Raw genomic sequence first — 24,558 nt, forward strand, 5'->3', positions numbered from 1 at the left:
TTTCTGTTTACCATGGATTTCACTTAAATAAATTCCTAACACTGACTGTGTGACTGTGTGACAGACTCTTTTAATGTGGAACTTTGAGGAACATGAACTTTTTAAGACCCCAAATGAGGTACGTTCCTCGTAATGAGGTACACTTGAGAGGTATGCTCCCACAGTAAAAAAAAAAAAAGCCAAAGGACCCTTAATAAAATTCTCAAATTTGCTTAATAAAAACATTACAAATTTTGCATCAGTAAAAAACAATCTCATGTTAGTTTTCATTTTCTCCTTAACATATGGGTTCAGTTCCAATCCCTCAAAACTGACATGGCCGCTTCTACAGCTCCTGGAAACCAAAACTTAGTCGCATGCGATTCAGACATGGTTATCGGTCTGTCGACCCAGGTAAGTGATATCCCTTTTGTTTCCTAATATCCTTTACCTGTATTGTCTAGCCTTACCCTTTCCCTTCATATAAAAGTATTCCAGATACTCTTGTTGACATATATCATCTTTCTTTTGGCTTTTCCCAGTTAGGAGTCACCACAGCGGAACTCCGGTCCACTAATGATTGGCAGTGGATTTTTATGATGGCGAGTTGCCAGCCTGACGCCCATTCATGCACGCACCTACCTGCATGTCTTTAGACATCATTTGATTGTGGAGAGGACATGCTGACTCCACACAGAAGGCTCTCCAGCCGAGAATCGAATGTGAGAACCTCTTGCTGTAAGGCGACAACGCTATCTGCTGCAACACCATGGCAATAATTGCTGATAGATGTACATATATCTGTCTATATATCTATATTTATATATCTATATCTATATATATATATATATATATATATATATATATATATATATATAAGCTGTACAAATATATACATACTTGCACTGGATATAAAGTGTACTCTCACCCCCTGTTAAAATGCCATGTTTTTGTGATATAAAAAGTGAGACCACAATAAATAATTTCAAAACTTTTCCCACCTTTAATGTGACCTATGACCTGTACAATTCAATTGAAAAACAAATCTGTTTGGGGGAAAAATATAAAAAAATAAAAAAGTACAATAAGCTGGTTATGTAAGTGTGCACACCCTTAACCTAATACTTTGTTGAAGCACCTATTGATTTAATTACAACGTTCAGTCTTCTTGGGTACACACCTGCCATCAATTAGAGAGACTCTGATTACCCTTAGTAAAGCTCAGCTGTTCTAGTAGGATTTTCCTAACATTTACTCAGTTGCCAGTGATAGCAAAAGCCATGGTTCTCGGAGAGCTTACAAAGCATCCAATGGATTTCATTGTTGAAAGGTATCATTCAGGAGAAGGGTACAAAAAAATGTCCACAGCATTGGATATACCAAGGGACACAGTGAAGACCGTCATCAAAACGTGGAGAAAATATGGGGCAACAGAGATGTTGCAAAGGACTGGACATCCCTCCAAAATTGATGAAAAGACTAGACAAAAACTGGTCAGGGAGGCTGCCAAGAGACCTACAGCAACACTGAAGGAGCTGCAGGAATTTCTGGCAAGTACTGGTTGTGTACTACATGTGACAATCTCCCATATTCTCCACATGTCTGAACTATGGGGTACAGTTGCAAGACGGAAGCTTTTTCTTACACAGAAAAACATCCAAGCCTGGCTAAAATTTGCAAAGGAATACATTGCCTCCCAAAAGCTTGTGGAAAAAGGTGTTATGGTCTGATGAGACCAAAGGTGAACTTTTTGGCCACAATTCCAAAAGGTACGTTTGTCGCAAAAACAACACTTTGCATCACCCAAAGTACACCATTCCCACAGAGAAGCATGGTGGTGGCAGTGTCATTCTTTATGGTTGCTTTTCTTTAGCTGGAACTGGGGTTTTGTCAAGGTGGAGGGAATTATGAACAGTTCCAAATACCCATCACATCTGGCCCAAAATCTTCAGGCATCTGCTAGAAAGCTGAAGATGAAGAGGAATTTCACCTTTCAACACGACAATGATCTTAAGCATACATCCAAATCCAGAAAAGAATGGTTTCACCAGAATAAAATTAAAGTTTTGGAATGGCCAAGCCAGAGCCCAAACCTAAATCCAATAGAAAATCTGTGGGGTGACCTGAAGAGTGCTGTGCACAAGAGATGCCCTTGCAATCTCACAGATTTGGAGCATTTTGCAGGGAAGAGTGAGCAAATATTACCAAGTTAAGATGTGCCATGCTGATAGACTCCTACCAAAGAAGACTGAATGCTGTAATTAAATCAAAAGGTGCTTCAGCAAAGTATTAGTTTAGGGTGTGCACACACAGCAAAGTATTAGTTTAAGGGTGTGCACACTTATGCAACCAGTTGTCCCTCAGTCAAGCAATGGTGAATTAAATCTTCAACAACTGGGGTCAACCATGTTGTGATCTTTTTGCTTCATACGGAAACAAAAAGTTCAGCAGGTGTGTTGTCCTACTCTCTCTGCAGGGACCATCACTGAGGACCCCCTAATTAGCCCCCGAGTCTCCTATATGCTTCTGTCTTTCCTCTAATAATAAACTGTATTCAGAAAGCAAGAAAGTGCAAGGCTAAGGTAATTCTCACTGTTCCTTTTTGGCCCTGGCAAGTTTTGTTCCCCTTACTGTGGCCTCATTTACTACGTCCTCTGTGGGTGTTGGACAACCATCAATATCTTCTGCCTCACCCATCTGAGCAGCCTCTTTGAGACTTGTTTTTACCAGGGCAGTCCTGGGGACAGGCCTCACTGAGGTAGAGGAGGAGACAACCCCACTGGATGTCTGCTACAAGGCAGAGGTGGCCTGCAAAATCAAGCTTTCCATGGGCCATTAAGTGAGAGCCATATCAGCGTCCCTGTAACTTTGTTGGACTCTCTTACTCTGGAGGCAGTCTGGGAACATTTTTTATTGCACACTCTAGCCTGGAGTTAAGAATTATCACCAGAGGTTGTAAAGCACCCTTTTCAGATTTCCCCAAGAACAAGACTAAGTATTCTACCCAGTCAGTCGGAATCAGCAGCAACAGAGATTTCAAAGTTACTAGACAAGAGGTCCATGAGGCTGGTCCCCCCAAATGAACTAGGATCCAGAGTCTATTTCAGGTTTTTTTTGGTTCCAAAGAATACAGGGGCACTCATAACAATATTGGATCTCCACAATATAAATCAATGTGTGGAACAGCCAAAATTCCAGGTGGTGATGGGTACAGTCCATTCTACCTTTTGTGGAAGGATTATTGGATGTTTTCTTTCGACCACCAGGATGCCTACTATCATATCAAGATCCAGAGGCAATCCTGGGTATTCCTCCATTTCCAGCTAGGAGCCTCAGTAACGGATCAGAGCACTGCCATTCAGTCTTCCCACAGCCCCCTTGGTGTTCAACAAGATAATGGCAGTCATAACAGCTTATCTCTGGCTAAAGGGGATCCAGGTCTTCCTGTGTTTAGATTTAGATAACTGGCTTCTAACTACTTACCTGTAAGGATCTACTACTACAACAAAAGTCACTCCTCCTATCCCTGGCAGCTCACTTGGGAGCATCAGTAAACTTCAACAAAGGCAAACTATTCCTCAGTCAGGACATCGAGTTCATAGGCTGCCAAATCGACACAATACATCAGATATCAAAACTTCCCCTGGCACGAGTCAAATCTAAGGTTTGCAGCCCTTAGTGTTGCAACACCCTCAACCTCGAGCAAGACTCATTCTATAACTCTTAGGACTGATGTCCTCCATCACTCTGGTCCCTTTGGCCATATATCACATGAGGTTCCTAAGTGAACACAAGCAGTACAGTGGTCACAGAAACTTCAGCCTCTTCACAAACGTATTCATCTGATGCAGATGTGCAAGAATCACATACAGCTGTGGATTATGTCCCAGACAGTTGTTAAGGGCAGATCCTTCGATCGTTCTAGTCCTAAAGCCACATTCACCACTGATGCCACCCTTGTGGGGGCGAGGGGGGGCATTATGAACTGAAAACAGTTCGAGGGATGTGGTCTTCAGCAGAGACCAAACTTCATATCAGTATCTTGAAGTTGAGGGCAGTCATCCTAACATTGCAGGCTTTTTAGGACCCTCTACCCAAGGATGTGATCTGGTTCACATTCATACCCTCTCTGCTGGAAAGCCATGAAAATTTGGCAGTGTCTTCAAACCGCTTTATAGTAGCGTTACACCTCTCTATTTCCTTAATCCATGTAATCAATTTCTCTCTCTATGCGAGATCCATTGCTGCTCATCCTTTCATGTTAAAAAAAATATATATATATGAGTACTATACTTTAATGTAGCATTTTCATTGTGTTTTAGAGTTGTGTTTTTAACTATAGCCTATATACTGTAAATTTTTTTTTTTATTTGAATGCAAGTCTTACGTACCTTAAATTGTCTATATTCGGAGCTTCTCTTATTAGGTCTCCACTGAACATGAGCCTCTGGCCCAGCTGGACTAACCCAGTTAACAAATGTCAAAAAATAAATTGCACATACCTGCAACAACTAAGCAGAATTCAACTATTGCCACATGCGTGGTCTGTCAACAGAACAATGGTAACAGAGATTTTCAGCTGCTGGTGGCAACCTTGCAGTGATCTTTTTGCTTCATACCTCAAAAGGTACTTCGTCATCCCGTCCACATGGACAGTCACTAAGATATGTGGTAGTCCATTTTAGTCTCCCAGGTTTCCTTTACGCCTTTCCACCAGTTCCCCTCATCACTAAATTCATTCAGAAAGCCATGGAGTACAAGACCAGGGTAATACTTGTTGCCCACTTTTGGTCTCCACAGATGCGATTCCCCTGTCTTTGGCCTCATCATCTGCACTTGCCATGGGTTTTTGATCCCATCCCAAATCTCCTCACTCACCCATCTGGGTTACCTCTATTGGATCTCCAGACCCTAAAACTAAGTGCATGGTTTCTCCAATTTTAATGAATTCCAGAGATGCCAGACTTTCTGCCCCAGTAGTAGGATCTCAGAAGGATCAACCAAAAAGATTTACAAAAGTAAATGGAAGTGTTTTTCTATATCAGCCTCTTCAAAGGGATTGGACCTTTTTTCAGCCAATTTACTAGCGATTTTGGAGATGTTCGTGGTTCCTCCTGGAGTCCCAAGGAGTCCCAGGGGAGACTCTGATATTTAGCCTCTCAGCAGGCGGAGGCAGGCCTGAGGAGGAAGGGGCTTCCTCAACTTACTCCCTTCCCCTCCCTTCCTAGTGGTTAGGCCCTCTCCTTCTGTTTCCGCTGTTTTCTCCCACCAGCGAAGGCAGCTAGCTTCGTGGTGTCACTCCTAGTTCATCAGGATCTGTGCCCAAGAAGCACATGCTTAAAATGGCAGTACTGCTTTATATCCTCCTTACTCCTCTACTTTCTTGGGATTGGAATTAGTAAGGGCAATGCAGTGAGATGAGATACACACAGTGTAGTTTTGTACACTACATAAATGATGTTCATCCAAGATCCACATGTAGTCCATCTACCTCCCTCCTTCCCTTCCCTCTGTAGTTAGTGGTTGTGGGGTGTGGTTTGGAATATTGTGGATATTGTGTATATATTGTACATATGATTAGTGCAAGGGTGTTTCTTTCTGAACTGTTTATGGCAGGATCTAGTTACTCTACAATCAAAGTCCAGATAACTGCCATTTCATACTTTTACTTGAGGTGACTAAGGCCTTTTTCGTATAAGAACATTCTTATTGAGTGACCCAGTTCGTGATCTGGGACTCTTTGAAATATTAATTTTTTTTTTGTTTTTGTTTTTTTATAGTCCTTAAGCCAAAAACCCTTTTGAACCTGCAGCTTCATTAGATTTGAAGCTCCTTTCTTGGAAAGCTATTCCTTTGGTTGCAATTACATCAGCAAAACTTGTTTCAGAGTTACAAGCACTTTCATGCAAACCTCCATTCCTTATTTTTCATAAGAACAGGGTTTCACTTAAGGACAAACCCCTCTTTCCTTCCCACGGTGGCTTCAGAATTGAGTTTGAGCCAACAAATTGATTTGCCGGTATTCTTTCCAAACTTTGCTACAAGGGAGAATATACCCTACATTCCTTGGACATCCATAGGCACCTCCGGTTCTATCTACACCATACTAAGGACTTCAGGAAGTACCAATCGTTTCTTTTTCCAAGGCAAAGCCTGGACAGCATGTGTCTAAAGTTACAATTTCAAAAAGGTTAGCAGGTTGCATTTCATTCACTTATAAGTCAGAAGGGATGTCCTTGCACTTTAAAACCCAATACTCACTCTAGCCAAGTGATGGCATTCAACAACATTTACAGAAAGAGTGCCTGTCACTGACACGTGCAGTGACTTGGTCTACAACTCATACCTTTGTGTCATTATAAGTTGGATGTGCACGTGCAGTGACTTGGTCTACAACTCATACCTTTGTGTGTCATTATAAGTTGGATGTGCAGTCTAGGACTCCTATATAGTCTGGCTTTGCCATACTAAGGAATGTCCTGCCTTGAGTCCACCCAGGTCCTTTTTTGGGCAGTTTGGAAATCTGTCGCATATTTGAATCAGACATAAATAGACATTGGATACGGAAGTTATGTACTTAGCATAGCATTAGATCCCTGTTGTCTTAGTTTCATCTAGTTCAACTCCCCTCCCTCATTCCCACTTCCAAGTTGTCGTCTTATAAGGGGGTCTACCAGACCTTGCCTGGACGCTGTTTGCCCATTGTTCCACATTTCTCTATAGTGGATTTCCCTCAGTATTTTCTCATTTTCTCCTACATTATTTGTGACCAGTTGGAATCCGTCAACAAATTCTATCTGAGGTAATTCAGGCAGGAGAGTGGAATATTGGATAGGGAAAGAGTCCGAGTTCTCCGATCCAGTGCTGTGGTATGAGGTGTCAAAGTGGGATCTGGCCGGATCCAACAATCCCACATGTTGAATCAGATGAAAATAAGACAACATGGATCTAACATCATGGTAAGTACACAACTTTCATATTTTTCAGCTCTCCTTTTCCAAATTGTCAAAGGAATTTTTTATCTCCTCATTGAATTTTGGCAAAAAAAAAAAAAAAACAGAATGAACAGTCTCAAAAAAATGTAGATAAATGCTTAAGAAGAAATGGTAAGGGGGTTCCAAAAAAGTTCGGAACATTCCAAAACCAAGGAAAGGGGTTCTAAAAAGAAGTCCTGAACATCCCAAAACTAAGGACAATTGCCCATATCTAAATATTCGAGACCTTGTGCCCCCTCCCACCCTGACCCCTTTTTTCTTCCAGAAAATCTGAATCTTCATTTTTATGTTTGGCAACAGATTGTTTCAGACAAATGGGTTCTGAAAATCATTCATCAAGGTTACAAATGACAGTTGGGGTCATTCCTCATCCTCCAGATCAGACTGTTTTGTGTCCACCATTCCTCATTACTTGCTGTGCCAAGGAGTGATAGAACCATTTCCTCCTTCCGAGGTGCAGATGGGTTTGTATTCAAGGATGTTCCTAGTGCCAAAGAATGAAAATGCTTGGAGACCAATTGTCTTTCTTTCCTAAGCCTGTTTGCGATATTGTCCAAATTCAAAGTGATGTCATTTCACAACACGTTACCTCTTCTTCCTATTTCAAGTTTCCTGGTAGCACTAGACTTAAGATAGTCATCACATCCCTATTTGTTAATATTTCAGAGTTCTTTTAAGGTTTTGTGAGCCTGGATCACATTATCAGTACGCTGCGTTGCCCTTTGGACTATCCCCTGCACCAAGAGTGTTCACAGAGTGTCTAGCTCCAGTTACAGATCATTGCAGGCTACAGGATAGCTGATGTTTTCCTTATTTAAATTAACTTGCTTATCTTTGCAAGAGTATTTATTTATTTATTTTTAAGTGGTGAATCTCTGTCTCTCCGTGTTTGTCTCTCTTGGGGAGAGATCTCGGGATATAATCATTAATAGCTAAGGCTACTGCAGCAGTGATCTTTTGGACATCTACTGTTACGGTAAGTTCAACTTGCACAACTGTAATTTATACAACCTCAGCTGGTTGCAGTTTCTCTGGTCATATGCTAAGATGATCAGGTATTTAATTTGATGAGATAATGAAAATGTGTTTACTGGTAAATAGGCAAACTCGATCTGAGGTATTTGGGAGAAGACAGGTTACAGACAGGTTATAGCTTAAATGTTTGACTAGCTGGACAAAAAAGTGAAGAGCAGTAGCACAGCTGAGTAATGTTGATGACTCAGCAAAATGTTTGTTTGTTCGATTCTCAACAAATTTCATTTTATATAGTCTGCATGTTCTCCCTGCTTCCAAGAGGATTTTCTCTGGTGCACCATTTATTTCATACCTTCCCAGGATATGCAGTATCTAATCAGTGTACTTTAAAAGTTGCCGTTAACTGTATTTGTGCAAGTGGGTACACACATTCTGCAATACGTTGTTACCCTGTGGAGAACAGATTTCAGTGCCTTGTACCTACTGACTGCTGGGATAGGGTGAGTTAGCAAAGTGACCCTGGAAAGGGTAAAGCAGTTGTCAAAAAATGGTTGGGTGGTTGGGCAAATGCTCCAATCTCAAAACCAATTGATTTTCCCTGTATGTGTGGTTTAGTCTGCGTTTGGTAACTTTAGCATAAAGATAAGCACCAGTATGTCACACAGCTATAAATGCTGGGTTGATAAATACACTTTTGAAAATAGTCAACACATTTTTCTTGGTGTTTAGGGGTAAAGGTGATTCTCCAGAAGCTCGCACATTGGCTAAACAGGTCGCCACTGCACTACAGAATCTGCAGTCCAAAACCAACCGTGCTGTAGCCAACAGCAGACCAGTGAAGGCAGCCGTGAACTTGGAAGGGAAGATTGAACAAGCTCAACGCTGGATAGACAATCCCACAGTTGACGATCGTGGAGTAGGTTAGTGCAGTACCAGTTTATTGTCATCATCATCATCATCATTATTGGCAGCATATACCCACTCAGGATGTAGAAGCTATAGAAGGGGAGTAGGATTTAAGACTTACTATGTGGTATACATCTTTTCAGCAGGCAGCTTTTTAACAATGACATTTAAAGTTGTGCTTCTTACTGGCAGCATATACCCACTCAGGATGTAGAAGCTATAGAAGGGAAGTAGGATTTAAGACGTACTATGTGGTATACATCTTTTCAGCAGGCAGCTTTTTAACTATGACATTTAAAGTTGTGCTTCTTACTACCTTCATTACTTAATAGTAAGACATTTTTGCACATTTGGACAGCTGAATTGGTGAACCACACTTATTGATATCAAAAAGCTTATAAAGGTCCTGGAACACTGGGACCACATGCTCATAACTGTATTTTGTAAGTATAAGGTGTGAAAGTTAAATAAACAGTGTCTGTTACACAACTCTGTCCCTATGTAAAACCATGTTGTAGGTCTGAGAATGGTGGTCATTAAGGTAAACAGTCGTCTTCACTTTATATTACCATTTTGGCAGTTTTGCAGTCAGACTGAGGAGGAATACAGAGAAGTACAGGTTCTTAACTGTTTTTTATGTCACTGTTTTTATGTAGTATGTCCCAGTATTCTTTTCTAAGTGAGGGAATTGTACATGTAGTGCGATTTGTTAATGAGATGAGCTTTCAGGGGGCACCTGACATTTGAAGGGCAGCTTAATTATTTGAGTAAGACTCCATTAAGAGTGAGGGATGCTCTTGATTGCATAGCCTTCAGAAGGTAAGGATGGTGGGAATGTTCTGGGTTTAAATATTTAATTTAATTTATAATATATTAACTTATTTGTCAGGAAAGTGAACTAATTAACATGGACTGATGTTAAGTTGTCAATCTCGCCTTCATTCTTGCTTGATGGGTTCGGAGCCGATCCCTCGGCTCCGACTCGGGACTTGCTAAGCTCGAGAGTCACTTTTACCAGCTCGAGGCAGCCCCATATCCCATGATGCAAGGCGGTAAGTACCCAGATCTCGTTTGCCGCTTCGCTTAGGAGGTCCTCCTTTTACCAGCTCCTGGTAAGTGATTTAAATACTTGATATTTTAGCCCCTTTTTACTAAAAACCCTTTAATTTTAGTTTTAAGTTAATTCTAAAAGATTTTCTGACAGAAAGTTCCCTGTCTCTTGTTATTTTTTTAGTCAAACTTTACCCATCCCATCCCCCCCTGTTAGGGTGTGTGTGTGTTTTTGTCTATTTATACCTTTTTGGTATATTTAATTTAATTTAACTCTTTGACTGGTGTGTGTGTGTGTTGTTCTCCACCATGTCAAAAGAGAGGGTCTCAGGCTTTAAGAAGTGTGACTCGTGCTGTCAGAAGATGTCTCTGACAGACGGTCACACTTCTTGCCTGTATTGCCTGGGGCCTCTTCACCTGCAGGACTCCTGTGCTATTTGTCATTCCTTCAGCCAGAGAGTCCTGCAGGAAAGAAACAAGCTGATACTTAGGGGCCTTCTTAAGCCGGAGGGCTCTCCGGCTAAGTCGGCTCCATCTAAATCTGCCAAATCTTCCAAGGCCCAGGCTTCTGTGTCAAAGCCTGCGGCCTCGGCTCCGACTCGTTCTGAGTCGAGATCGGCTCCGGCTGGAGCCGATTCTGGCTAGCCTTCGGCACCGATGGCTATCGGTGCCGATTCTGCATCGACCACTTCGGTGTCGGCTCCGATCGGTTCCGACCACCATGTGGCACAGGCATCGGTGTCGGCTCCGATCGGCTCCGACACCGTTACTTATGTGGCTGTATCGGCTCCGGCTGGAGCCGATGCATCGAGGCGTCCTGTCGGCTCCGATAAGTTGTCGGCTCCGACAGGGTCTATAGTTTCATCGGTTCCGATGGCTCCTTCCAGGAAGAGGTCGAGGTCTCCTTCCTTGGAGCCAATACTTTCGGCTCCGGCTTCACCTCTCCTTTCGAACGGATCCATCGGAGCCGATCTTCAAAGTCATCCAGGCTTTCTGACCATGACTTAGAGAGTGGTCAGTAGATTACTTAAGTCACAGGCACTGGCCCAAATGTTACATAGTCCGTCTCAACAGATGACTATTGGTCCACACCCGTTACAGTTCCTCCTTCAACTCTACCCCAGAGCTTGGAGTTGGAGTCTTCGGAATGGTTACTGCTACGGCTGGAGGACAGATACCCCTTCTGTTCCTTCAGCCTCTACTCTTATCTCCTCTTGAGACCTTCCTTAGAGGGATTCGGTGGTCGTGCTTCCATGGTCTCCTCCGAGGGGTGAGTGGCATCGGACCCTTGTCCGAACCCGCTCCTCCCCTTAGAGCCTCGGCCTTGGTGAGCTCGGCTCCGACATCTGCCTCGGAGACTTCCCTTCGGTGGTCCCTGGAGTTCCTAGTTCTTGAACGGGTTCTCTCGGACCTGCCTGGGAGGGAGCATTCGAGGTGATGAAGAGTGTGCTGGGCACTGGTATCAGTCAGCAGTCTGTTCCCTTAGCTCCTCCCTCTATAGTGCCTGTTGACACCTCTGCCACTTCTCTTGCTACAGGACCCAGAGATCCTCCGCCTCAGGTTTCCCCATTGGGAATTTCCCCTCTTCCGAGGATTCTCCTGATGTTTCGGAGATCCTCCTAGAAAGAGGACTTGTAAGAGGAAACATGTAGACTCCCCGAGTCTATCACTTCAGATACTGACTTTGATGAGTCAGAGGGATCCCTAGATCCCCTCTGAGGATGTCTCCTTCTCAGACATCCTAGAACTCCTTAAACAGAGGGAAACTGGCCCACCAACAATCCCTCTGAGGATGAGTCAGTATACCTAGAGGCGTTTGGATCTCGGCCCTCCACCTCCTGGTTGTCTCCGCCTTCGACCCCTTATGCAGGTTATTGCCCGAAGGCGTGGTCAGCTCCTGACTCTGTAGAGCCAGTCCCTAGGAGGCCTTCAAAATTTATCACTGCCCGTGTGACAAGCAATTCCTCACTAAGGGTGTCCCGCTGATGCCATGGTGGTGGCTGCTGCCACCAAGAAGGAACTTGCAGATCCTTCCGCCGTCCATCCTCCTAATAAGGACTCTAGGACCATGGATAGGTACGGTGCGGATGTTTTCCTCAGCGACCTTTGCTATGCTCGCTGAATTACCTATGTCACTTCACCAGACTCCAGAGGGATATCCTTAAGGAGCTGGGTGAAGTAGTACAGGATCCTACAGCTGCAGGAGCTCAAGAAAAATTGCCGCAGCTAGGAACCCTTAATTCCATTGCAAACTCCTCCATGCGGCTAATATCATATGCTGCTGATGGAGCAGTAGAGCCGCAGGTACAGGTGTGGCTCTTAGACGCCAAGCCTGGATGCGGCTATGTGACTTTGCAGATCCCTTCAAGGCGTCCTTCACAAATTCTCCCTTTGATGGGTCAGCTTTGTTTGGCCCTCAGGTGAAGGAAACTTTGACCAGGTGCGAGCAGGACGGCAAGACTCTTTCTGCTGTAGGAGTCCGTTTTCCACCCCTTCTAGACCTTACCCCAAAGGACAGAAAGGTGGAAAATGTGGTTCCAAATCCCAAGGAGTCACGCCGGATTCACGTGGTCAGTTTACCCCTAGAGGCAGAGGGGTAACAACAACAGACGCTCTAGAGGCAGAGGGGTCCAAAAACAGGGAAACAGAGAGCCTCTCTGACAAGCCCTTTCAGCATCCCTGAGATGTTGCCCGGCTGTCCCTCCTTGGAGGCAGTCGGGGAAGATTATCACTGTACCCAGAAGCCTGGCATTCCCTCACTCAAGACAGATGGGTACAGTCGATCATATCCAAGGGTTACATAATTCTTTTCGAGGAAAGTCCTTTCCCTCAAATTCCCTTCCAGATGTACCACCCGGTCTAAGGGAAATTGCAGAGTTAGAAGTCTCAAAACTACTGCAAAAAAGAGCCATTCAGCCAGTTACAACAGACCATTCAGAGCCGGAAACTACTCAAGGTTCTTTTGGTCCCCAAAAGACAGGAGACTGGAGACCAATATTGGATCTCAGCAGACTCAACAAGTCTGTGAGGAAGACAAGATTCGAATGGTCACTCTTCAGTCAATTCTGCCCTTCTTACAGAAGGACAACTGGATGTGCTCAATAGATCTTCAGGATGCGTACTATCACATCAAAATTCACAGACGCTCCAGGAGATTTCTCCGCTTTCGGCTGGGGTCCAGTCATTTCCAGTTCCGAACCCTCCCCTTTGGTCTCACTTCCGCCCCAGAGTGTTCACCAAATGCATGGCAGTGGTCACGGCTCACCTGAGACGTCAAGGATTCCAGGTGTTTCCGTATCTCGACGACTGGCTCCTGTCAGCCACCACCAGGCATCAGCTTATACAAGCCAGGGATTATACAATAAATCTTTGTTCTCATTTGGGCATCTCGATCAACTTCGAAAAGTCATCCTTATCGCCCTGCCAGTCTATTACCTTCATAGGCGCAAACTTAAACACTGTTCGGATGTCAGCTACCCTTACAGATCAAAGAGTTTCAGACATTCAGAGTCATGTCAGGATCATTCTGGCCAACAAGAAAGTACAGGCCAGAATGGTTCTAAAGGTATTAGGCCTCATGGCTGCGGCCATTACTCTTCTTCCCCTGGCTCGATTCTACATGCGCCTTCTTCAGTGGATGCTGTTCACACAGTGGTCGTACCAACAACTTCCTATCGTCACCAGATTCTGGTGACACAAACTTGCAAAGATCATCTTGCTTGGTGGATCACATCTCCTCAGGTTCACCAGGGCAGGTACTTTGTACCCCCATCCCCGATAGCCACAGTCACCACGGATGCCTCCCTGATCGGGTGGGGGGGGCATTATCAGGGCAGGATGGTTCATGGGACGTGGCAACCGTTCGAGTACCATCTGCACATAAATGTCCTGGAGATGAGAGCAGTGCTTTTAACGTTGCAAGCCCTCAACGACTTTCTTCCCGTAGGGACAATTGCAGTCCACACAGACAACATGTCTGTAGTTTGGTATATCAACAAACAGGGCGGAACCAAATCCTACCCCTTGTGTCGGGAAGCGCTCAGACTATGGCAATGGGCGATCTCCTCTCATCGGTTTCTGGTAGCAACGCATATCCCTGGGAAAACCAACATTGTAGCGGACAGATTGAGCAGAGCTATTCTCATGCCTCACGAGTGGTCTCTCAAGCAGTCTATAGCGGAAGAGATATTTCTGGAATGGGGTCGTCCATGTTGCGATCTTTTTGCTACTCCCCAAAACAGCAAATGTCCAGACTTCTTCTGTCTCTTCCCTCTACCAGGCCATCCCCCCAGAGACGCTCTGACCCAGGATTGGCCCCAGGGACTTCTTTATGCCTTCCCTCCATTTCCTCTGATCCCTCAACTTATCCAGAAAGCTACCGTTTTGAGAGCCAAATTGATTCTCATTGCCCCTTACTGGCCTCGACAAGTTTGGTTCCCGTTCCTCCATCATCACCTTTTGGTGCAGCCGTGGCATCTGGACCCAGTACCAGATCTTCTGATTCACCAATCGGGTCAGCTGCACTGGTCTCTCCCTTCTCTCAACCTCACAGCATGGTTGCTCCACTTCCTTCCTTAGCCAGGCTTCCCTTGATCTCTAATCCTGTTAGAGACATCATAGTAGCTTCGTTAAAATCCTCTACTAGGAGGATTTATACAAGCAAATGGAAACGTTTCTCTTATTGGGCTAAGGCCAAAAATATTGATCCTTTCACTGCCCCTATTCAGGCAGTCCTGGACTTCTTAGCAGAGATTTTTCATGCAGGTTCCTCTTCTTCCACAGTCAGAGTTCAATTGGCTGCTATCTCCAACTTTCATGTCGGGGTAGCAGATCATAATATTATGTCCCATAGGCTCTGCAGGGCCTTCTTGAAAGGAATTTTCCTACTAAAGCCCCCAGTCAGGAATCCTCCTCCTCAGTGGGATCTAAATTTAGTGCTGACATCCTTGATTCTTCCCCTTTGAGCCAGCTGTTTCTTGTTCCCTGAAATTTCTTTCTTGGAAAACTTTATTCCTAGTGGCTATTACATCGCCAGGGGTGTCTGAACTTCATGCTCTATCGGTTCGACCCCTATTTGGTTTTCACAAAGACAGAGTATCTTTGAGAACTAATCCGACCTTTTTACCTAAGGTCGCTTCAAAGACCAATTTGAATCAATCCATTGATCTCCTGTATTTTTCCCAAACTATTCAGACAGAGCTGAACAAAAACTACATTATCTTGATGTCCACCGTCAACTTAGATATTATTTGGACAGGACAAAAAATTTAGAAAATCTGATCAACTTTTTGTTTCCTATGCGGATAATAAAAAAGGCCTTCCTGTTTCTAAAGTGACTTTGTCCAGATGGCTTTCTTGTTATCTCTGAAATTTATCTGCTCAGGGGAAAACAGCTGTGCTCAAAACCTAAAGCACATTCAACTAGGAGCTTAGCTACTTCTACAGCCTTTCAAGCTAGACTTCCTTTAGACACTATTTGTGCAGCGGCCACTTGGGCCACTCCTCACACTTTTGTTTCCCATTACAAATTGGACTTGGCCTCCAGGGACAGAGCCAGTTTTGGCTCTACAGTCCTCAAGAGTCTGTTCCATTGAGCCACCCAGGATAGAGGTGCTAGGGACGCGGTCCCATCAAGCAAGAATGAAGGCGAGATTGACAACTTAACATTAAGAAGTTATGTACCTACCATAACGTTCCATGTTAGTTGTCTTCTCTCGCCTTCTTTCTTGCGACCCTCCCTCCTTCCCCCTGGCCTGGACAGACCTTGTTATAAGAAATTATTATGCTGAAGACCATTCAGACCTGGTCCTTCTTCCATCTGTAAGTTTTCTTTCTTCCCTTGGGAAGTATTTTTTTGCTTGGTGCTATTGCCCTTTGTCATCAAACGAGATCTGGGTACTTACCGCCTTGCATCATGGGATATGGGGCTGCCTCGAGCTGGTAAAAGTGACTCTCGAGCTTAGCAAGTGCCGAGTCGGAGCCGAGGGATCGGCTCCGAACCCATCAAGCAAGAAAGAAGGCGAGAGAAGACAACTAACATGGAACGTTATGGTAGGTACATAACTTCTTATTTTCAACTATTGTGGACAATCTCTTGTCGCTTATGCTGTCATCAGTGGAACTTGTTGGCATGTACTAAAGAGTTGTAACAAAACAAAGTATTTGCATAGCTTTGCTAGTGCCATTGCCAGAAGCTGTTGTAAATGTTGATATCATTAATGTAGTACATTGATGCTTTTTTAAAAATGTTTCAGGTCAGTATGTATTGGGTTTCTTTGAATTTTTGGCTCTTTTTTTTATCATCCTTAACAGTTCTTATACAGTGTGCTGTATTACTGAAAAAAAAAAGTGCATGGAACTTGTCATCTGGTGATGTCAGTCTTCACTCGACCCTTGACAGTGGGCTTCATTCTGAACCTCGTAACCGACTCGGACGTTTACTTCAGCTCGAGCCTTACAATCTCTCGAGCCAGGCACTACCCATAATGCTCCTCTCATAATTACCTCAGATCTTGTTTGCCACTTTGTGTCAGACACGTTTGTCTTCTCTTGAACCTTGGTTTATTGTAAGTGTTATCTTTATATCTGGAGCATTTCTCCCCGGGCCTCCGCTGAAAACAGGCTCTGTGGAACCTAGTCGGACTTTCCCAGTCAACAAATGATAAATAAAAAATAAAATAAAAAAATAAAATATTAAAGTTCGTATTTTTGTATATTTTTGATTAACTTCCACTTGCTGTCTACCCTGTCCTCTCATTTAGCTTTCGCATGAGTGTGTCTTTCCCTTTCTCCTTTCAACCATTGCTAGTCCCATTGTTGGTACCTTTCTTACCTTTAGGTATTCCTTCATTGGTAGTCCCATTGTTGGTACCTTTCTTACCTTTAGGTGTTCCTTCATTGGTAGTGCCATTGTTGGTACCTTTCTTACCTTTAGGTGTTCCTTCATTGGTAGTACCATTGTTGGTACCTTTCTTACCTTTAGGTATTCCTTCATTGGTAGTGCCATTGTTGGTACCTTTCTTACCTTTAGGTGTTCCTTCATTGGAAGTGCCATTGTTGGTACCTTTCTTGCCTTTAGGTATTCCTTCATTGGTAGTGCTATTGTTGGTACATTTCTTACCTTTTTAGGTATTCCTTCATTGGTAGTGCCATTGTTGGTACATTTCTTACCTTTAGGTATTCCTTCATTGGTAGTGCCATTGTTGGTACATTTCTTACCTTTAGGTATTCCTTCATTGGTAGTCCCATTGTTGGTACCTTTCTTACCTTTAGGTGTTCCTTCATTGGTAGTGCCATTGTTGGTACCTTTCTTACCTTTAGGTATTCCTTCATTGGTAGTGCCATTGTTGGTACCTTTGGGTATTCCTTCATTGGTAGTACCATTGTTGGTACCTTTCTTACCTTTAGGTATTCCTTCATTGGTAGTGCCATTGTTGGTACCTTTCTTACCTTTAGGTATTCCTTCATTGGTAGTGCCATTGTTGGTACCTTTCTTACCTTTAGGTATTCCTTCATTGGTAGTGCCATTGTTGGTACCTTTCTTACCTTTAGGTATTCCTTCATTGGTAGTGCCATTGTTGGTACCTTTCTTGCCTTTAGGTATTCCTTCATTGGTAGTGCTATTGTTGGTACATTTCTTACCTTTTTAGGTATTCCTTCATTGGTAGTGCCATTGTTGGTACATTTCTTACCTTTAGGTATTCCTTCATTGGTAGTGCCATTGTTGGTACCTTTCTTACCTTTAGGTATTCCTTCATTGGTAGTGCCATTGTTGGTACCTTTCTTACCTTTAGGTGTTCCTTCATTGGTAGTGCCATTGTTGGTACCTTTGGGTATTCCTTCATTGGTAGTCCCATTGTTGGTACATTTCTTACCTTTAGGTATTCCTTCATTGGTAGTGCCATTGTTGGTACCTTTCTTACCTTTAGGTATTCCTTCATTGATAGTGCCATTGGTGGTACCTTTCTTACCTTTAGGTATTCCTTCATTGGTAGTGCCATTGTTGGTACCTTTGGGTATTCCTTCATTGGTAGTCCCATTGTTGGTACATTTCTTACCTTTAGGTATTCCTTCATTGGTAGTGCCATTGTTGGTACCTTTCTTACCTTTAGGTATTCCTTCATTGATAGTGCCATTGGTGGTACCTTTCTTACCTTTAGGTATTCCTTCATTGGTAGTGCCATTGTTGGTACATTTCTTACCTTTAGGTATTTCTTCATTGGTAGTGCCATTGTTGGTACCTTTCTTGCCTTTAGGTATTCCTTCATTGGTAGTGCTATTGTTGGTACATTTCTTACCTTTTTAGGTATTCCTTCATTGGTAGTGCCATTGTTGGTACATTTCTTACCTTTAGGTATTCCTTCATTGGTAGTGCCATTGTTGGTACATTTCTTACCTTTAGGTATTCCTTCATTGGTAGTGCCATTGTTGGTAACTTTCTTACCTTTAGGTGTTCCTTCATTGGTAGTGCCATTGTTGGTACATTTCTTACCTTTAGGTGTTCCTTGATACCATTGTTGGTATCTCTAGCTTTCCTGTCCCTTTTTAATTGTTTAAAAAAACCCTCGTCGCTATCCCCTTTTTCTTAAGTGTGTGTGAGCCTTTTTTCCCTGATTGAAAAACAGGACTCTCATGTCAAAACTTTTAAAGGCACCTCTGGATTTAAAAGGTGTGTGAAGTGCCAGGATAGTATGCCCAATTCTGATGGGCATATCTTATGCATTTACTGTGTGGGAAAACTTCATCTACAAGAAAATTGTGCAGTCTGTCACGGGATCTCCACCACCCGCACCCCTTACTTGAGCGTAAGAACAAACTGATATTGAAGGGACTTCTCAAGTCTGATTTCGAAGAGGCCATTTCTGGGTCTAGAACTAAAGCTAGCACGTCTTCATCCCCCTCTTTTTTCATTACTAAGAAAAGACCTTCATTTCCTAGTACCTCAGAATCGTCCAAGAAGGTCTCTAGGCTCACCTCGATGCCAGAGTTCTTCAACACCGGAAGGTTTATCTGACTTGACATCTAAAACATTATCGGAGCTGACAGGGACTTCTTCGGTATCCACAGAATCCTTGGTGCACAAACAGTCAAAGCTGTCTTCACTTCCAAGGACGAGTTATTTGCCAACTTTTGACCCCTTTAAAGACAGGTCACCAAGCCCTTTCCTTGAAGTGAGACCCCCCAAGTCTCCTTCAACTGCCTCAATTTGATCTAAGAGTTTCTTCGAAGTGGATATTTTGATACTGGTGGATCAACTTTTGAATGCGAGGGAATTGACCACAGTTCCTAGCCACACTTAACCAGCCAATCTACAACACCTCCCATTCCTCCTCCTCCAACTCCTGTTGAGTCTTTGGAGCTCTCTTTTACAACAATTCCAGCGTCGACTGTCTCTGTTTTGGTAGTATCCTCTTCCCCAGTTTTGATAGCTGCCTTCGGCACCGGAGGCCTCCCGACACTCTGGTTGGGTCCGAGGTGCATGGATCAGTTTCCTTAGCTTTGGAGCCATCCATGTCCATTGGTGCTTTGGCCTTTGTAGCATTGACCCAGACTTCTGTTTTGATGCCCGCATCCTCAGTGTGGGGTTTAACACTGGTTCCGAAGGTGTCTATTTCCAGTTCTGGGCTCCCATCCCTCTATGGGGGTGAGAGAGTGCCCTTCCAAGTTATGGAGAAGGTTTTGTCCACTGGGGACTCTGTCTTTGCCATCCTGTTGGGGCAACTTTCTACATCCGTTTGACCTGAGCTGCTATCCTTCTCATCCCTAGGATAGAGGGCACAATAGTCCCAGGATACACCCATTTTGGTGGTTTCTTCTTCTTTGGATACTTCGCCGGATCATCCCTCGAGGAAGTTCTTGTGAAGAAGTGCAAGAGAAAGCACTTGGACTCCATGGAGGAGTCTTTCACCGAAGATACTGATTTTGATGAAGGGGAAGGTTCCCCCAGGTCACCCCCTGACATGTTAGCCAGATGTGAAAAGAATGGCAAGACCCTTTCTGCTTTAGGCGTACATTTCTCCCCTCCTCAGAGGCCCTACTGTAGGAACCAGCGAAGTGGGAGACTATGATTTAAAATATCTAGAGGGCCTTTCCAGGATTCACACGGCAAAGATTTCCCCCAGGGCAGAGGAGTAAGTAATGGAAGATACCACCCCAGAGGAAGAAATGGACCACAAAACCAGGGATCCAGTGAATCTTTGTCTGGTACTTCTATCAGCACCCCTGAATTGAGGCCTGATTGCCCTCCTCTGGAGGCAGTCAGGGGACAACTCTGCATCAATCTTCCAGGTAAATATTAACTGTAGACAAATGGGTGCAGGGAATAATATCTAGAGGTTTCAAAGTTCCACTCTCATTTCCCCCAACATCCCAGAAAAAAAAACTGGACGTACCACCAGTCACAGGGAAGCAGCACCTTTAGAAATTCAAAGACTGCTAGTGAAAAGAGTCATCCAAAAAGTCCCACCAGACCAAACAGGATCCAGGTTTTACTCAAGGTTGTTTTTAGTGCCCAAATAAACAGGGGACTAGAGACCCATCTTGGATCTCAGCCAGTTCAATAGGCCGTTCATTAAACAAGATTCCAGATGGTCTTGGTACAGTTGATACTTCCATTCTTGGAAAAAGGCAATTGGATGTTCTCTGTAGACCTCCAAAACACTCATTACCATATAAAAATGGAGAAGAGCTCCAGGAGCCATCTACACTTCCAGCTGGGAGCCAGTCATTTCCATTTCAGAGCTCTGCCTTTTGGACTCGCCACATTCCCAAGGGTGTTCAAATGTATGACCGTGGTAGAAGCTAATCTCAAGCTGCAAGGATTTCAGGTTTTTCCTTATTTCAATGACTGTCTCCTTACCACTACCACCATGCTTCAGAACAGGCAAGAGATTACACTCTACACCTCTCTAGGCATAACAATAAATTTCAAAAAGTCAAGATTACAACCCTGTCAGGAATTCAAATTTATCAGAGCCCATTTAAACACGGTTTCAGGAATTGCCTCACTCCCTCCAGAAAGACTACAACACATCAAATCACAAGTCGGACGATTTCTACAAAACAAAAGGGTTCCAGCAGGACTGGTCCTACAAACATTAGGCTCTATGGCAGCGTCAGTCACTCTTGCTCCCTTGGCAAGGTATCCCATGCAAATTTCTCCAAAGTGATTGCATCTGGCTTCAGTGCTGTCTGCCATTTTCAAAGTGGGAGCTTTCATTAGAAGAATAGCCATATCTCATCTGGTCACGTACATTCTGGTTGTTGATCCTCAGTACACCTTTTATCTTGATAAAAAATGGCACCTTATTTACTGCTTACAGAAATTGTTTTACACATGTCAATACAGTTGTATGGTCTTTAGAAAAACAAAATTCATTTTGTGGTGTGTATATCATTGCATATATGGGACTTGAATTGATCTTATGAGTAAATAAAAATATATATCCTCTGAGTGAGAATATATTATCGTCTTTGGTTGTAGCATTATAGGATGGAAACAGCTTTTCTTTTTTATTTGTGTAAGAGATATGGTCTTAAAATAGTCAAGTCACTTTCCTTTCCTGTTTTAGGCCAGGCTGCAATTCGAGGGCTTGTGGCTGAAGGACGTCGTTTAGCCAATTCCATGATGGGACCCTATCGACAGGACCTGCTTGCAAAGTGTGATCGTGTAGAACAGCTGGCAGCTCAAGTAGCTGAGCTAGCAGCTCGAGGAGAAGCTGAGAGTCCTCAGGCCAGGGCTTTAGCAGCCCAGCTCACAGACAGTCTTAAGGTAGGATTGCATCTGTAATCCTCACATAAGATGGTCTTGTATCTAAAACTGTAATACTAACACTTTGGTACTGTATGTGTTTAGGATTGCATGTGTAATCCTCACATAAGATGGTCTTGTATCTAAAACTGTAATACTAACACTTTGGTACTGTATTTGTTTAGGATTGCATGTGTAATCCTCACATAAGATGGTCTTGTATCTAAACCTGTAATATAACACTTTGGTACTGTATGTGTTTACATAACAGTTTACTTGCAGAGCTGAATATTTAAAGCTGTTAGTTGTTTTGTACCTGCTATGAAGTGATTTTGATGTCGTAGTACCTCAACCTCGTTTTACAGTGTTTTATGGAAGTAAAGAATTAAAAAAATTTAAGGTTTTTCTTGTTAGTGAAACGTTTAATATCCTTTAATTCCCTTTTGTGAACAATATCTTAGTCTGAAGTTTTCAACAGTTTTCAGATCTTGAGTGATTTTTTTCCTTTTGCCATTTAGCTGTTATCCGGTCAGCAAAAAGTTAAAATAAATAGTCACGGGGCTTATTATTGTCCTAGTTTAAGATATAATTGATAACGTAATGATTTACTTTAACAATTATCAGCTAATCACTGCTATTCATTCATTCATAACATCTGTGCTTTATCCGGTTTAAGATTTCTGGGAAGCAGGAGTCTATATTAACATTCACTGAAGACAAGGCAGAGGAACTAGAGCCACACAAAATGCCACTCCAGAAAACCTGCAGCATTTACTGCATCCAATCTTACCAGAGTTGTAGGATATGTTCCCCCTTATGAAAAAGGAAAAGAGATGTACTCCAGATTTTTCTGGCCCATAGAAAGGAAGGTACTTGAGGACCTATCTGAGGGACAAGGGATACTCAGTCCCTTGATGTCCAAAAACAACTCTGTTACTATCTCGGCAGAACAAAATCTTTCAGATCTTTGTGCCTTGTTAATTTCTTAAGAAGGTAAGATGAAGGGTCTCTACAGATAATTTTTTAGTCATTTTTGTAAAACACTTTGTGGCTGTTCTGGATCTTAAGGATGCTTATCTTCATATTCCAATCCATCTTCACAGGAATTAAAGATTCTATGCCTTTGGGTTGCACTTTCAATTCACTGCTTTGCCGATGTCCTTCAAGGATGCATCTGCAGTCATCACATATGGGTTGTCCTGCCTCAGGCAGCCCTTCAGTCGGCCAGATTCCAAAGTCTGGGTCCGGCGTCGGCTGATGTCGCCCCTTCCCCGACAGCAGAGCGCCTGGGGTATAAAAGCGTCAGCCGACGCCATCTTCCCCAGTCTTTCTTGCCGCGTGGTGCCCGAAGCAGAAGCAGTTCACAAGTGCCGGTCGGCCAGCTCCTGTAATTCAGCTACCGAAGACTTCAAAAGCTAAGTACCCCGTTGGGGACTCTTTCTTGTCTCAGCCGATGTCAGATAAAGTTAATAATTGCTTAACTTGTGGGAAACAAATACCTCATAAGGATTTCCACTCTTACTGCCTTCCCTGCCTAGGCCCAGACCACGACGTCTCAGCCTGTTCAGCCTGTGCTTCCTTCAACCGACGCACTCTTAGACATCGGGCGGAGTTTGCAGAGGAATTTTTTGGGGCTAGTTTTTCATACAATATGCCATCGGAGACTCCGACTTCACATTTAATAAAGAAACTGAAGGACAAGGACAGACACACGCGGGCCGCGGTTTCGGCTGAAACCACGGCCAGGCCTACCGCGAGTGTCTTGGTCTCAGCTGAAACAGAGTCCTAGGTTCTTCCGACCCCCGAAACCGCTCAACCGACAACCTCTGCCCCGGAGGCCCCTGCTGAGTCGGTTATTGAATTTCCTTCAGAAACTGGTGTCTTGGAAACTTCCGACACCATTCCTCTAGACAAAACTACACCAGCACGTGGTGCAGTTAGGCCTCCTGTATCCATGTCCATAAAGGCATTCACCAGGGCTAAAGCTGCTAAATATATAAAAGCTATGCCTCACAGGGTTACTCCTCAGGGGACCCTCTACAAGTTGACAGATTCTAACCTTAGCAGAGGACCTTATTTCCTTGATTAGGGGCGCTCAACCCCATCTGGACAGGGGCTCTCAACCTCCTCTAGACAAAAGGCCCAGGGTTGAGCCCTCTGATCCCCACTCCTCAGAGGAGGCCTCTGATGGCTCTGCTCTGTCGGACTACCAGGAGGAGGTTTTTTTCAGCCTACGAGGATTCTGATGCAGAGGAATCAATTCCCTTGGCCTCCCCTCCTGAAGAACTATCCTTTGGGGAGACCCTTCACACTATGAGAGAGCATTTCAAATGGCAGGGCCAGGAATTCTCTGATTCCAGGAAAAGATTAAGAACTTTTCTGCATTTACCTCAACATAGACCTTTGGCTATTCCTCCTGTTTTGAATGTCATTGATGTGTACTCTGAGTCTAGCATAACCCCTGACACTCTTCCTCCGGCCCCTGTCAAGCCCGATAGGTACTACAGGGTCCCGGACTCGCATCATTTTCTTTACAAGGCCCACTCTGCTGATCCAGAAACTATTTCCCAGGGCCCTAAAGGGGTTGCAGGTGCCGCTACTAAAAATCCACTCCCCTCTGAAAGGGAGTCCAGGGCTTTGGAGAGATGGGGTAAAAAAGTGTATACTTCTGCTACTCTTTCTATGAGGGCATTAAATTGTCAATTACATATGATACAGTACCAAGAGTATTTGTTAGATGAATTGCATAAGAAACTGTCTTCACCTGAACCCCTAGATCGCAAATCACTTCAGGATCTGGTACATAACTCCCAGCAGGTTAGCAACCATTTCTTACAGTGTGGGTATGATGCATTGGAAGCTTCATATATGTCAGCTATGACAGGTGCAGTCATACGTAGGCAT

General features: G+C 43.7%; 1 protein-coding gene across 1 annotated transcript in view; it reads left to right on the top strand.

The window, feature by feature from the left end:
- VCL (vinculin) overlaps positions 1 to 24,558 on the top strand; it is a 1,795,541-nt gene that overhangs the window by 829,388 nt on the left and 941,595 nt on the right. Inside the window, exons 14-15 of the mRNA XM_044055664.1 lie at positions 8,679 to 8,869; positions 21,476 to 21,675. Of these exons, the coding sequence (XP_043911599.1) occupies positions 8,679 to 8,869; positions 21,476 to 21,675 (391 nt within the window). The remainder of the gene's footprint in view (positions 1 to 8,678; positions 8,870 to 21,475; positions 21,676 to 24,558) is intronic.

This window comes from Protopterus annectens, chromosome 14.part0 (genome assembly GCF_019279795.1).
Source record: "Protopterus annectens isolate FY-2018-M chromosome 14.part0, PAN1.0, whole genome shotgun sequence".
Lineage (NCBI taxonomy): Eukaryota > Metazoa > Chordata > Ceratodontiformes > Protopteridae > Protopterus > Protopterus annectens.